The sequence below is a fragment of the Microchirus variegatus genome, assembly GCF_963457635.1.
Source record: "Microchirus variegatus genome assembly, chromosome: 14".
Classification (NCBI taxonomy): domain Eukaryota; kingdom Metazoa; phylum Chordata; class Actinopteri; order Pleuronectiformes; family Soleidae; genus Microchirus; species Microchirus variegatus.
The window spans coordinates 3,002,988-3,017,365 of NC_139815.1; the positions used below are offsets into that span (position 1 = coordinate 3,002,988).

General features: G+C 42.1%; 1 protein-coding gene across 1 annotated transcript in view; it reads left to right on the forward strand.

The window, feature by feature from the left end:
- Positions 1-4,227: 4,227 nt before the first annotated feature.
- The window catches only part of cemip (cell migration inducing hyaluronidase 1), a gene marked incomplete at its 5' end in the record, with an annotated part of 92,552 nt that continues 82,401 nt past the window's right edge, over positions 4,228-14,378 (forward strand). The window contains one exon of the mRNA XM_083901126.1: positions 4,228-4,282. Within this exon, the coding sequence (XP_083757252.1) occupies positions 4,228-4,282 (55 nt within the window). The remainder of the gene's footprint in view (positions 4,283-14,378) is intronic.

The window sequence follows — 14,378 nt, forward strand, 5'->3', positions numbered from 1 at the left end:
TTTCTTTACAGTGACTAAGCGTATAATTTTTTTGATGTCATTAGGCAAGGCAGGTTTATTTATATAGCACTGTGATTCTCAAACTGTTTGTGTACCTCTAGAGGTAAAAGACCTCAATCATAAGAATGTGAGAAAAGAATCTGAACTGAACCTACACCTCCTGAAACTGTGACCTCACTAAAACAGGCTCTGTGCCAACAAGAGCAAATAGAATCTTTGATTTTCTCCGGCATCTGCAGCCGCTCGGGGGATTAATCTGATGCTAGACAAGATAATCATATGATTCCAATCTGCTGAGGAGATTTTCCAGGTTAAAGGTTTCCCAATGATTACAACACAGCTGTGAACCGTGAGCGAGCGTAGCCGCAACCGGATCGACGCGCGCACGCGTTTGCATTCACAGAGAGCAGACGCCTGGACGGAGGTGAAATGTGCTGGCAGGAATAACAAAGGCACGCGCAGTTTGAAGTCCAGCAAACAAACTGAATGAAGTTCAAAGCTCTGTCTGGCTCATTAAGTCTCACCCGCGCAAAGCTGCACATACGTTCAATCGGCCTGCTAACTGCGGCTAACTGAGCAGGGAAGCTAAGTCGGTCACACGGTTTAACAACAAGGTAATTAAATGATACACTAAATTATGATTAATTATTATTATAGTGCTGCTTTATGGCCACAGCATCTCACTGACTTCTCTGCATGGAAGCACAAGCTAATTAAATTGAATTGAGATGCCACAGGCTCAGCAACTCTGCCAGTTTTCTTTTTTTAACTGGAGGTCACGCTACGCTAGGAGAATCTCAACCGAGCAGGTCCGTGTTTTCACCAGTTAATCGGCAGTTAAACGTTGTTAAATCATTAAATGGGTAAATAAAAAAATGTTAAATGTCACGGCATGTTTGGCAGACTTGTGTTGAACTGTAGCAAAGGTCAGGACCAAGGTGCTGCCACTGCTGCTAATGTGCTAATGTTAATATGTGTTCACGCTGAATACGAAGCGGTTTTTTTCACGCTGTTTCACTCGCACGACTGCGGACTTTGGATAATTTGCGTTTATTCGTGTTGCTTGTGAAAGTACGGCTGTTAATCATGGACTACGACTGTTGCTAATGCTAAAGCTAACCAACCAACAACAGTGGCCTCACTGGGACCGTATCTATGTTCCCCGCTTTCACCCAAAAGGACCCGGGGAACATAGGACCCTACCCTAACCCTGACCCTTTACCTTGGAGCTCCACACCCAGGCTTCCACAAAGTGGGGAACATAGGACATTTTTTGGGAAAAAACCGGGACCCTTTTTAAAAAAAAAAGTCAGATGAACCCCGATCGGGGAACATAGGTCCCGGGGAACATAGGTCCCGGGTGAACATAGGTACGACCCCGCCTCACTTGGGCCTCTTCACTTGGTCTCGCTTGCACATGCAGCAAATTTACAATATGGAAGGTTTAGTGAAAACCTGTGAGGTGACCGAGCATAAAAGCAATTTTGAAAAGAAAAGTTCTCCATCCTGTTATCTGTGCTGTCACATTTATGTAAAGTGCAGTAAAGTGTCGCTCTCTTGTGATCACAGCTTTGAGAAGAAGAAATGAATTTGAGTGCTAATTTGAAATAAACACTCCTGGGCAATGTTAAAGGTTAATTAAGAACATTTCTCTCCACACCCGGAGCAAACACACGCTCATACTCATCTGAAAAGAAGATGTTCTGTTAATGTACCCTGCGAGGCACGGTGCGGGTGAACTGACAGCCGAGTGACAACAGAGCAGCCTCATCATCTGCTACAAGAGTGTGAAACTGAGGCGTAAAGGAAGGAAAAACCAACCGAGAACTCACCGGAGACTGAAACTGATGAGCGGGGAAGCAGTGAGACAATTGTTTTGTTGCATTTTGTTTTACACGGTGACCCTTTCAGTGCAAAAATTGATTTTCAGGAGAGTTTAAAAAAGAAAAAAATCGTTGTTTTCCACTCCTTATCTGTGCCTGGGTCGTTGGGGCCACAGACTCAGCAGTCTCAGGTCCTTTACACTCTCCTCAGCCTCTGCAACCAGCCATGATGCTGGGACACCGAGGCGTTCCCAGGTCTGCTGAGAGATATAGGGCCAATTCTAATTCCCATCTTAACCCTCAATCTTAACCCTCAAGCTCAACCCTTAATCTTAACTGGCCCTCAAAACCAAGTGTTGAGGGTTGTTTTGTCACTTAGAAATGGGACACCCCTTAAATGCAGATACGTCTTCAGACTGTAGGGGGCAGAAAAACGTAAAAGCTGCTTCCAGTCTGTCAACTCTGGGTAGCCTTTGCTCCCAAGGGTGGTCTCGGAAAATCTCAATATTGAGGGCGATACAGCCCCTCAACTTAATTTTTCTGAGAATCGGGACAGCACTTGCACTAGAGGGAACGCATTTTTGAGAATGAGGGTTAAGATTGAGGGTTAAGCAAGGAATTGGAATTCACCCTTAATCTCACTACTGTGCCCTCGGTGGTCACAGATTTTTCAGAGAGCTGTGTTGCTGGAAGTGGCAACACAGTATGTATGAAAACTCACTCTTTCCCCTGAAATTGAGTTGTTTCTTGTATGAAAACTCACTCTTTTCCTCGAAATGTTTCTTGTATGTGATATATTTAGAAGCCGTCCACTTTTATGAGATTTCTCAAAATCATCAGTTGTACTGAAAACTATAGTTGCCGCCACCGGCTTGTCATTGCCATTGCCAGTCATGTTGACAAGTGTCATCACCTCATTCCCAGACATTTCTGTTAATACAGCCCTCCGAAAAATCCATGACTGTCCTTGGTCTGGTTGGGCATTGCCCGAAACCACCATAACTGGCTTCAACAACAGTTTTCTCTGCTGCTTTTTCGCTGGCTCTGCAAAGACAAATGCTTCGATCTTATAGCCATTGTTACCGAGATGGTGTTTCGTGTTTCTCCCAAAACCTCCTGATTCGGAAAACTCCGGCCCTGATCTTGCAAGGCTGGTTTCCCAACATTTAAAATCGCTTAAAAGATAGTTGGCTTATTTATAGCGGGGCTGTTTTTTTTGTACTGTGCTGCCAAAGTGATGATGTAATTTTCTGTTTTATCAAACATCTCAACTTGAAAGCCTGGTTCACACAAGACTGATTTTCAGTCTGATTATGCAGTCGGCAAGGAGTTCTGCAAGCTGCAGCAAGTTGTCCCGTAATCGTCACACGTAAGTGGCAGTCATGTGCAAAATGTTCACAGGTGTGACATTTTTAAAGACTCAGCCCAAGGAGCCCAGTGTCCTTTTTTTTCAGCATGCTGGATATTTGAATTTGGATCTTGAAAGACTGAAGCTTGCCTGGAACCTCGCCAGAGCAGGAACTTTTTCAAAAAAGTACCAGGTACTATCCCTATTAGAAAAGCCAAAATAATAACAAAGTGGAAAACCATTTGTTAAGCGTAGGTGTGAGGGAATGGTTGTTTGTACCTCGCCTTTCGCCCCTCGCCCCATGTCAGCTGGGATAAGCACCAGCAGGTCTGCAACTGTCATGTGGAGGTTAACTTGGTAGATGATGGATGGATCTGTATCGGACTCAATCTGCCTCGGACTGATCTGTTAAGATGTCGCTGTCAGAACTTTGGGGGGGTTGGAGGTTTTTTATGTACAGTATGAACGAGTGTTTACAGAAAGGTTCAGTTTCTTTTCCTGACTCTTTTATTGTGAAGGAGCAGCTGATCAAAGTCTTTCTCCAGCTGTTTCTCTTGACCGTTGCAATTACATGTCTGCTGCTGAAATGCTGCGTCGATGAGGAAACCAGTGGTTTCTCTGCTGACGGTCACGTGCAGACAACTCACTTGTAACCAACTGTAAATCTGGGTTTAATTTTTAATCCTGTACAAACCTGTATGATGTCCCTGGTGGTTGGACGTGCCTCGCTGCCTCACACACGCAGTAAAAAATAAGCTGCCGTTAGCTTTTTGAAGAACGAGCTAAAAGACTCCTCCACAGCGAGACATGGCTGCCCACAAATGTGACAGACCTCCTGCCAGGCACGTCCACCGGGGAGTCCTTCAGAATCACCCATTTGTACGTGTCGTGCTGAGACCTCTGCATCTCCATGTGATGTTTCAGGTGCCTTTGGTGGCCTCCCGTTGTGAACTTGGCACTTCCCACTCTGAAACCTTCTCTGAAGCCCACTGGGAGGTCTGGAGGAACCTTTGAAGGCCACAGATTTGAAGTTGGACAGCAGGCAGGCTGAGGGAGATGAAGACATGTACCATGTTCCTGGCAGCTCTGCTGCTCCCCGTCATCCAAGCAGGTGAGTTACGCAGCTAAGTTTTCTACCACCACATGAATCACTGCATTATCAAGACCAGGGATAACGAGAAGATTGGGGTAAAATGAGAAAGAGGGCAGGAGAAAAAGCTCCGCTTTAACATCCATTTTTCATAATGTCGACCTTGGAATAAGGCTGGAAGAATGCATTTTCAGCGAGATCTGAATGTGATACAACTGGGGCGAAACATTGAATTATTCATGTCATTATTCAGCATCATTCATTCATCCTCACAGCATGTATGCAGGCAAGAATGTCTGTGAGGATGACTCTCGGAAAGATATTAGAGAAGAATAAAATAAGAAATTATAACAAAATGAAACCTTACTTTTTTTGTCTTAGTCAAAAACAGGTTCCAGTAAGTCCTCATGGAGACCAAAACCTGGTCCTGATTTGGCAGAACCTAATTTCTGGGGAACTGGTTAGGTTTTGGGCTAATATTTGAATTGCAGTTTAAGTCGAGGTTTTAACTGGTTATGGTTAAAGATAAGGCTTTTTTTTATGCATCAATGCAGAGTCCTAAGAAGAATAGCTGGGCAAACCTGTATGTGTATAAGTGTGACCTTGAATGTGTATCTTTATGAGGACATAAACATATAAATCATGGGTAGTTAGGACATTTTGACTGGTCCTCACATATTTAAAGGGTGTTTTGATGGTTAAGACCTGGTTTTAAGGTTGCAGTTAGAATTAGGTTTGGGTTTAGGGTTTGGAATTTAGTTGTTATAGTTAAGATAAGGGTAAGGGGCCAGTGAATGCATTGTGTTTTGAGTGAGTGTCCTCACTAAGGCTGCTGTACAAGAATGTGTGTGTGTGTGTGTGTGTGTTTGGCAAGTTAATTTCCTGCGTCCTCAGCATAAATGAGTTGCAGCCGTCAGCTGAAACTTAGCTGAACATGTTCGCTCCTCAGCAACAAACAGCAGATTTGACAAAGTTAAGCTTTTTTTTCTTCTTTTTTTCTTCTGCTTGTCAAAAACAATACACTAACATCTGCTAACGTCTGAATTTTGACAAATGACTGAGACAACACGCTGGATCAGCGTTAACGTAAGCATGACAGCCCACAGCTAAATGTGCTAATTTAATCTACTCATGGTCATGTCGAGCAAAAATGCATATTTGAATATTCAGAGGATTTTTTTTTGTCAAACATTGAGTGAAATGTATGCAGGGTTTATACCGTCATGAGCTAACGAGATGCATTCAAAGACCCTGGTAAATTTCAACAAAAAAGTGTAGGTAGGGTTGAAACTGCAGTGATGTGGTTTTACACGCGACACAAACACACAAAGTAGTAGGGATGTGAATCTTTGGGTGGCTCACGATTCGATTCAAAAATCGATTCTCGATTCAACCGATTCGATTCCAAATCGATTCTCGATTCAACCGATTCGATTCAAAATCGATTCTCGATTCAACCGATTCGATTCAAAAATCGAATCCGATTCTTAGGGTCACAATTCGATTCCAAATCGATTCTCGATTCGATTCAAAATTGGTTCTCGATTCAACCGATTCGATTCATACGATTCTCGATTGAAACAATTCTCGATTCAAAAATGTATTCAATACATAGTGTGTTAAGGCAAATTATGGCATCGAAACAATAATGTTTGTATAAGATAATGTGATAATGTGATCACACAAAGGCAAACTTAAGACAAAAGTTAACATTTATTCATTCTAAACAAATAAAAACTTACTTACTGTACACAAAAATAACTTGCATAAATAAAAGCTGAGGCTAGCTGCCTTTTTCTCCCAGAAGTTACAAAAATAAACTGGACACAAATAACACAAACTAGTGTTCTGTGTGGTTTTTCAAAATAGAAACTTAAAATAATAAAATGTTTGAAGTTTATGAATCTATTCAAAATCGTGGATGATTAGAATCGCGATTCCTATGTGAATCGATTTTTTTCCCCCACCCCTACAAAGTAGTGACTTGTAAAGCTCACCAGTTCTGGGATAAGTAAAATAACAAATAAAAAAAATCAGGCGATTTTTTAATTTTTATTTTTGTCTGCCAAATGAAACCAGTAATTGCACATAAATGTTACATACTGGACCTTTACGTATGTAAACCCTTGATAGAACCTTTTCCCTTAAGTAGAAAATACAGAGTTTAAATGTGCTCTGAGAGAAAGGAAGACGCAGAGAAATAAAAACATGCTGGCGACAATAATAATAATGATGTGTAATAAAAGTAGAGCTGAGTGTTGAAAACACCTTCCACAGCTTCCAGGTTTATATTTTATTTCAGTGCATGTTTTTTAAAACCAGGTGAGCAGCAAACGATAAATACCAGCGAGGCAAGTTTCAGCCTGAGCACATAAAATAAAATAAAAAAACACAAAACAGAATTAACAGCACGATACAGAGAAGCGTAAACAACATAAACACACCACAGTGGTCGATGGTTGATGTCTTTTGTCTCGCTGTAACGTGGACAGACAGGCTGATTTCCTCATCTGATAAATGATCAGAAACAATGTATAAACTAAGTTTATCAAGTTTCTGAGAACTTAAATGGGTATTCTGAAAGAAATAAATGGAGAATGCTGAACCTGGTTCACACGGGGAGAAATGATGCTGTATTTTACGTAGGATTTGCCTCTGAATACACTTTTCATAACTCTTACTCAAGCAGTCCCACACTTAAGAAAGTGACAGTAAAACCATTTTAAATTATGAAAATCCTCCACGGCTTCACCCAAACTCTGAATTATATATTATTTATTTCCTAAACAGACTGAAGATTTGATTTGAAATTTAAATTAGGCCTCCGCTGTAAAATCTGTTGATGTCTGATCTGATGTTTACTCCTTTGTGTTGATTTTGCCCAAGATTCAGTTGAATTTATTCACTTTTGCGACGTTGTTTACAACTCACAAAGACTAGCGAAGGCTGGTTTTTCTCAGTTTAGGGAACAAAAACAAAAATGTATCTGATCTTCCACACAAAATGCCACATTTTGTTCAAATCCAATATGTTTTGACAGAGATACAACTCTTTCTTTATAGTCTTGCCCATGATAAGAAACAGGACTGGAAGACAGGAAGTTGCTAACAAAAGGAAAAACTTACAGATGAACTCACCTGTGAATAATTGTAAAGGAAACCAGGTCACAAATGGGGCCATTATGTTGTTAACAGGTCCTTGAAAGTTTGTGAATGTTCTTGAAAATTGCCCTGAATGGGTCATTGAAAGTGCTTGAGAGTTTTGTGCTTGAAAAAAGCTGATATTTAGGTAAATGTCTCCCTTGTTTGTTACAACGCCGCCTACTGTTTCACGGCCTATATTGCTTGACGTACGTAGACGAGGCGTCTTAACGTCCACTGTAAACGTCCACTGTCTCTCTCTCAACAGAACAACAAGCGAGTAACATTAAAGCGAGAGAGAGTAAAATGACGACGATATGATGCCTGGGAAATGAAAATTCCAAGATCTCTGACTCACCAAAGACAAATGACAAAAGACTGACTTTGACCAAGATCCCAAGGACAATCACTTGTGCAGAAGAGGCTCTTACGAGTTAGTCCTCCCATCTTAAATTGTGTCGGCACATTCGGTCCTTGAATTTGAGGGAACTGGTCCTTGAAAACTCCACGAAAAGTCCTTGAATTTGATCAAGTCAAATCGACTTTAATCCTGGAGCACATTTGAAAACAACCAGGGTGCTTTTACAGAGTTAAAGGCACAGCAACATTCAGGTATAAAACATAAAATCAGTAAAAAGTCCAGACAAAAAAGTTTATCTGATCTCAACTGCTTTTTAAACGTGAATATTTTCTGCTTTCGTTGCTCCGTATGACAAAAACATTTGAGAACATCGTCATTTCCAGGATAGAGAAACACAGATCGACATTTTTTGTGACATTTTCGACAGATTATGACTAGTGTTGTGTCGGTCATGAGTGATTCGTTCGAAAGTACGAATCATTTGGGTGAACGAACTGACTGGGATCACTTCATGAACTGATTCGTGTCTTTCTTGGTTCAGTTGAGCTCAGCAGCGAGCGTGGCGGCCGGGAGTGGAACTGTGCCGCGTTCTGTGAATCACTCGTTTCCAGTCGTTCGTCGGCGCCGTCGCTCACTCGTGAATCTTCGGCAAACGACGCCAGCCGGCGTGCACCGAGCGGAGAGGGAGTTACAAGTAAGAAGAACTGTGTCTGCCGTGCTGCTGTGATTCGTTCGCGCCGTCAGTCACTGACTCGGTCATGATTCTCGAACGAACCGACACACAGAGAGCTGGTGAACTGTCGCTGTGGACGTGAATCTCGTCCGCGATGTCACTCACTCTATGACCCGCGGCGCGAACGTACTGCACTCAGGGAGGAGGTGAGTCACGTAGCAGGGCACTGGGCTCCTGCTTAGCAATGAACGATTCGGTGAACGAATCTTTTGAACATATCAGTTTAAGCTCAATGTCTCCACAGTGTAAAGAATCCCATAATAACAGTCGAAAAACGCCACAGCTGCCTGCACTTATTACCCTGCTCTCCTCTAAACTGCTGCAGAACCTTTTACTTCCTCTGATTTATTTTGGTGGTGTAATTCTCACCTGGGGTTGTTGGTTTTTTGGACTGGGTTCAGGCTCGGGTCATGTTTTTTTTTGCTGTATAAGAGAGGAATCCACACCGAAGCGGAGCAGGTTCAGCAGTTTTCACTCACAGCTGTCAGACGTGGCAGTAACAGTGCAGACCCACAAACGTCTCCGAGGACCGACTTCAGACGCTTCCCCACAAACTGGCGAGAGAAGCAGCTGCTGATGAGGAGCTTTTTTTTTTTCAGCCGGAGCCTCTGCTCCATGTCGGGTTTTGCTTATGTTTGTGTAAGTGTAAGCGTTTCCATTTTTGTGGCTTTTAATGCCTCAGTGCTTGGAGGAGATGGAACGTTGCAAATGTGTGTTTCCATTTGTAGGTTCATTTGCAGTTTATTAAACAAAGAGACACAAACAGAACAAGGAAAAACAAGACGGGGCCGAGCTTGTGGTTAACAAATGAACATGCAGATACTTGAATATAAAGAAACATGCAATGCATTCAGAGCCTTGGTGAGCATACACATGTATACACTACTGTTCAAAAGTTTGGGGTCACCTGTACAGTTTATTTGTGCTTTCCATTAAAAGTCACACTTTTATTCATCAAAAGAGTTGCAAAATGAATAGAAAATATAGTCAAGACATTGACAAGATTAAAAAGTAATGATTTTTATTAAAAATAATAATTTTGCCTTTTCGTCAAAGAACCAGCAAAACTGTTTTCAGCTGTGCTAACATCATTGCACTAGGGTTTTCAAAAGTTTTCTAATCATCCAATAGCCTTCTTACACGATTAGCAAACACAATGTAACATTAGAACACTGGAAATGGGCCTCTATACACCTATGTATTGTACATATTAATATATACCATTAATAATAGTCGTTGACCAAATTAACAATGTATAGAGTGTATTTCTGATTCATTTAATGTTATATTCATTGAAAAAATTAGCTTTCCCTTAAAAAAAAAGGACATTTCTAAATGACCCCAAACTTTTGAACGGTACTGTGTGTTTATGTACACGTTACAAAAGGTCCAAGGTTTCTGTAGCCTCTAAATCTGGACGACCTCAGCGGTAGCAAATTTAATTAACAGGGTTCCGTCTAGAAACTCCTCGTTAGCTTGCGAGCTGCAAAGTCCAAACTTTGGTCTCGCCAATCGCATCGTGCATAGAGTCGGTAGAGTTGCGACGGTTTCCGCGTGTAGTCTCTGCTACATGTAAATAAAGAAGATGGCTGCTGCTGGCGAACAGCAGTCTTTCTAATCGACTTTGGCCTCGACTTTGAACAATTTGAAGTTCATCTTTTCTTTGACAAAATGGACAAATCACGGCACTGAAGTCATTCCTTCCAATGAAAGATGTATTCTGAGTTTTGCCGACCGGATACGGGCTCGCGGTCTCGTTGATCTGAACGACCTGTCGTGGTTTCTACTGCGGAGGCTTCCTGGTTCTTTTCATCCTCCACTCCTCTCCAGTACGCCGGCAAGTCTCCATAAAAGGGTGAGACACCGCTGACAAATTCTGTTCCACTCCAGGTATTTGTTTTTGCCAATGTGAGGATGTCAATCATTTTAATTAGAAAAACTAATGAAATGTAATAAAGTTCTTAAAAGTGCACACTGTGTCTGTAGTTAATTACACTTGTGGTCTCTGGCAGCACATGCTCGTCACGACCTGAGTTGTGCAATGATGATTAAAACTAAAAATATCATCAACATGTGTATTTTATGTTAGGAAATTAACAAATAGAATCAAAGGTATCATAAAAAGAGTGTATTTTTTTATTTTTTAAGAGTAGCAACGAAGGTATTTTTGTGTTGTGGCAAAAGGTTCATTCAGGAAGTGGTAAAAAGCCAAAGTCAGTGGCTCTTATTTTGAAAGGTAGTGTTGCTGTGCAAGATTGGCTGAATGACTAAGTTTTAACTGCAGTATACAGCTTGGTTACACTACCACAATGGCAGATAACGTAAATCTTCGAAAATCAAAATTTTGTATACTCGTGTGTCGGGGTCCTGTTGTACCTGACTTCACCATCAGGTGGCGGTACAAGTCTGGACACTGGGAATAGGACGCGTTCCTACCAAAGAAGAAGAGAACGATGCTACAGCAGAGGGTCGCCAGGTCAAGGCTCCGATGATTGTCCTTGGCGACTACTTCTTCTGATGTCGCAATGTTTTTCTCTGCTCGGTGAGCGGGCCTTAATACTCCACCTACTGGTGAATGTGCTATCATGGGCACAATGCGTGTTGGGCCTAGTATTTCCGGATTTAAATTACATTTTTTTAATCATTTTAATACTTATATTTGGAACACTGGGGGCCCTATGAGTCGGCACAGTGTGAAAAAAGATGCCTCACTCATGTTTTTGTGGTCTGCCTCAGTCTAAGTACAAGAGATAAAACATGCAATGTTTGACTTCTGCACTCATTGTGACGTCACAGTGAGACATTCCTGGAATTGTTGTCACGTGGAGTTCCGCTTTATCCCTAAAAAAAACACGAGAGTGCAAGTGAGGGCAATAGTATCTGAAAGAGCAGACAGCAAAGTGTTCTATTGAGTGATTCAGAAATAGGGTATAATATGTCTACTTTAATACACATTCAGGGAGGTCTATCAACTTGATTGGAATACACATATTTTCATGTGTAATATGCGTTTCTTGTTGCCCTGTGTTGCAGAATGTTTTTGTTGGACCTTCACTCAGACTTGAAGTTCAGCCGATGTTTCTCGTTTCTCTCGAACTCCTTCAAGATGTTTTCGACACGTTTGCTGAAGTGCACGAGCGCTGCATTAAAGCGCCTGGACTTGACCTGTGAACACACCTGTCTCACAGCTGACGCTGCACAGCGGCCGCGACAAACCCACCCAGAGTTCACAGACGGACGCAGGCCGCAAAAATGTTGTTCCATCAAAGCTGTCCAAGAGCCACAGAGAGAAGAGAGACGTCTGTGAGTTTTGAAAGGAATAAATCACACTGGACTCTTCCCAGAGAGCTGGCTGCTGCCCGACCAAACAGAACAATAGCAGGAGGAGATAAAAACCGAGGTGGCCAACAACAACAACCTGATGCTCTCCGTCTGACTGAGCTCCAGAAATCCTGTGTCAACATGAAAGAAGGAAAGCTTTATGTTCAGTTTATGTTCATGCTGGTCTGACAAAATGTAGCAGCTTACTAGGGGCCGTAACTCCTCTTGTGTGTAACTTTTATTTAGAAGAAGAAAGTCAAACTGGTCTTTGTTCACTCTGAAATGTGCTTTGATCCTTCCGTCATCCACATGAAGCCCACGAGTCAGTCGGTTGAAATTCTCCGGATTTTCTTTGGGTTTGAAAGATAGGACGATGCACCGAGGCACGGCAAATGTTTACAGGGTTTTAGTTTCTTTTCCACACGTCCATTGAAGCAGCAAAGCTGCTGTAAAGTAATTATGGTGCTGGTAATCTATCATTTTGACCGATTTTTGTCATTGGAGTGAGGCGACTGCAGCAACGGGGGCCACACGGTTGATGTCATGGTGTCCTCGTCTTTGCAGAGTGCAAGAGTTCATGACCCCGGTCGGAACAAGGGCACGAAGTTTGCATATTTTCTCTCTGCGCGTTGGTTTTCTCCTGGTTGTCCGGTTTCTCTTCCACATAAAGATTTGGGAATTAGGGTAAATTAGACACTGGCAGGTGTGAGTGTGAGAGTGGATGGTGGTTTGTCTCCTGTCCAGAGTGTCAGCTGAGGTTGGCCCCCTGTGACCCTCACGTGGAGGATAAAGTGCTAGATGGTGAGTGAGTGAGTGAGTGAGCTTCAGTCAGCTGCCAGGTTTTGGTGGCTTTGTAATGAAAGACAAAACAACCACAACCCCCAAAAGTCTCAAATTAAAACACCTCTGGCTTCTTTTCGCCCATTTTCTGTGCATTTTTTGATGCATGAGCATTGAGATAAAACTCTAATACCAGAGCTAACGAACCAACTAACTAACAACCAGTATAATAAATAGGGATACCACTTTTATTTGTCCGATGCCTGGTCACAAACTCGAGTATCTACTGATACAGATGTTAGTCCGAGACAGTCATTTTAGACCATTTATGAACGCATGAAGTTGCTAACAACACATTTGTGAATCATTTCAAAGACACGATTCCCCAACTGTGTAATAACGACTCAGCTAAAATGTTATTTTTGCAGTCTGTGCATTTATAGGATTTTCGGATAGTGTTGCATTTTTATCTGTCTGATATCCGATCCAGTGATTTACCAGCACCGATACCCATCCCTGTTCATCAACATTGAATTATGTGACACGCACAACTCACAAGGTTTCCAGTCTTGACCACTCAAAGCTGCTTTACATTACAGTTTCCATTTTTCACATTTTCCATTCCCACATTGTGACCTAGTATCTCGTGAACGTGAAGTGTCTCATCACCTCACAGAAGTCTTGTGCTCAAGGTCAAATAATTCAACTTGAGCGACTAAAGTGAACGAACGAAGAACATCCCATTTAGTCCTCTAGAACTTGACTGGAGGGGAATGTTTAGAATTGAGTGTCTGAAATGGCTGACTTCATAGCAAGAGAATGGTCTTGTCTGAGAGCTCTGTTTGGATACGATATTATCCAAATTGTGGTTGGCTGGCACTTCCCCTGTCTCTTGGAAAGCATGTCTCAACTTCTGCTGCACTCCGTGTTGAAAAAGTGAAGCGTCCGGCCCACAGTGCAGTTTGATGTGAATCAAATGTTCCAGATAACACAAACACCTGAGTCCACTATTATACACATAGCACTTTATTTATACAAATGGATGTAGTTTTCTGCTTTGAAAAGTGAAGTTGAATGGAGGTAGCAGTCAGCCACCAGGTGGTGACTCCACTCGTTTATGGTAAAAATTAGTCAGTGAAGAGTTTCCTGGTTAGTTAATGGTTTCAATCACTAGTTTCACTCTCCTTTAATATAACTTGTTGTCGGTTTTGTAATAAATTATGTTCCCATTTAGAGGAAAATAGACGACACAGCACATATGAGTGGACATCAGTGTGATCGATAGCTCGTACTCTCCAGTAGATGCCAGGACGTCGCCAGTGGAATCACAAATCTTTTTCCCAAATGGAAGTTTGTTTTGCGTCTGGAACGGACCACGTCCATTTTTTATACACAGTCCAGGAGCAAATCTGACTCCTGCAGTGCCAACACGTCACTCACAGACATCAGACCACCAGATGATTGTACATCTCCACCTATCAATCTGTGTTAGCCCTCTGGGAAATCTACTTGACAGTTCAGGTCCTCAGCCAGTCACTGCCATTGATGGATCCATTAGGTGGCAGGGAGATAAGGCGAGCACCACCTCACACACCAGAAGGCAATAGATTGAAACTCTATTGGACAGACTTACACACACAGTATTTCCCAGTGCCAGCCTGATAATAACAGACACAGACTAAATGGGTTCATCAGTCACTCTTACTCTTGACTGAGCAATCCAATAACCTTGTGTGCTGTTTAATCGCCATTAGACAGTTTGGAGGCTGAGAAAGTTACAGA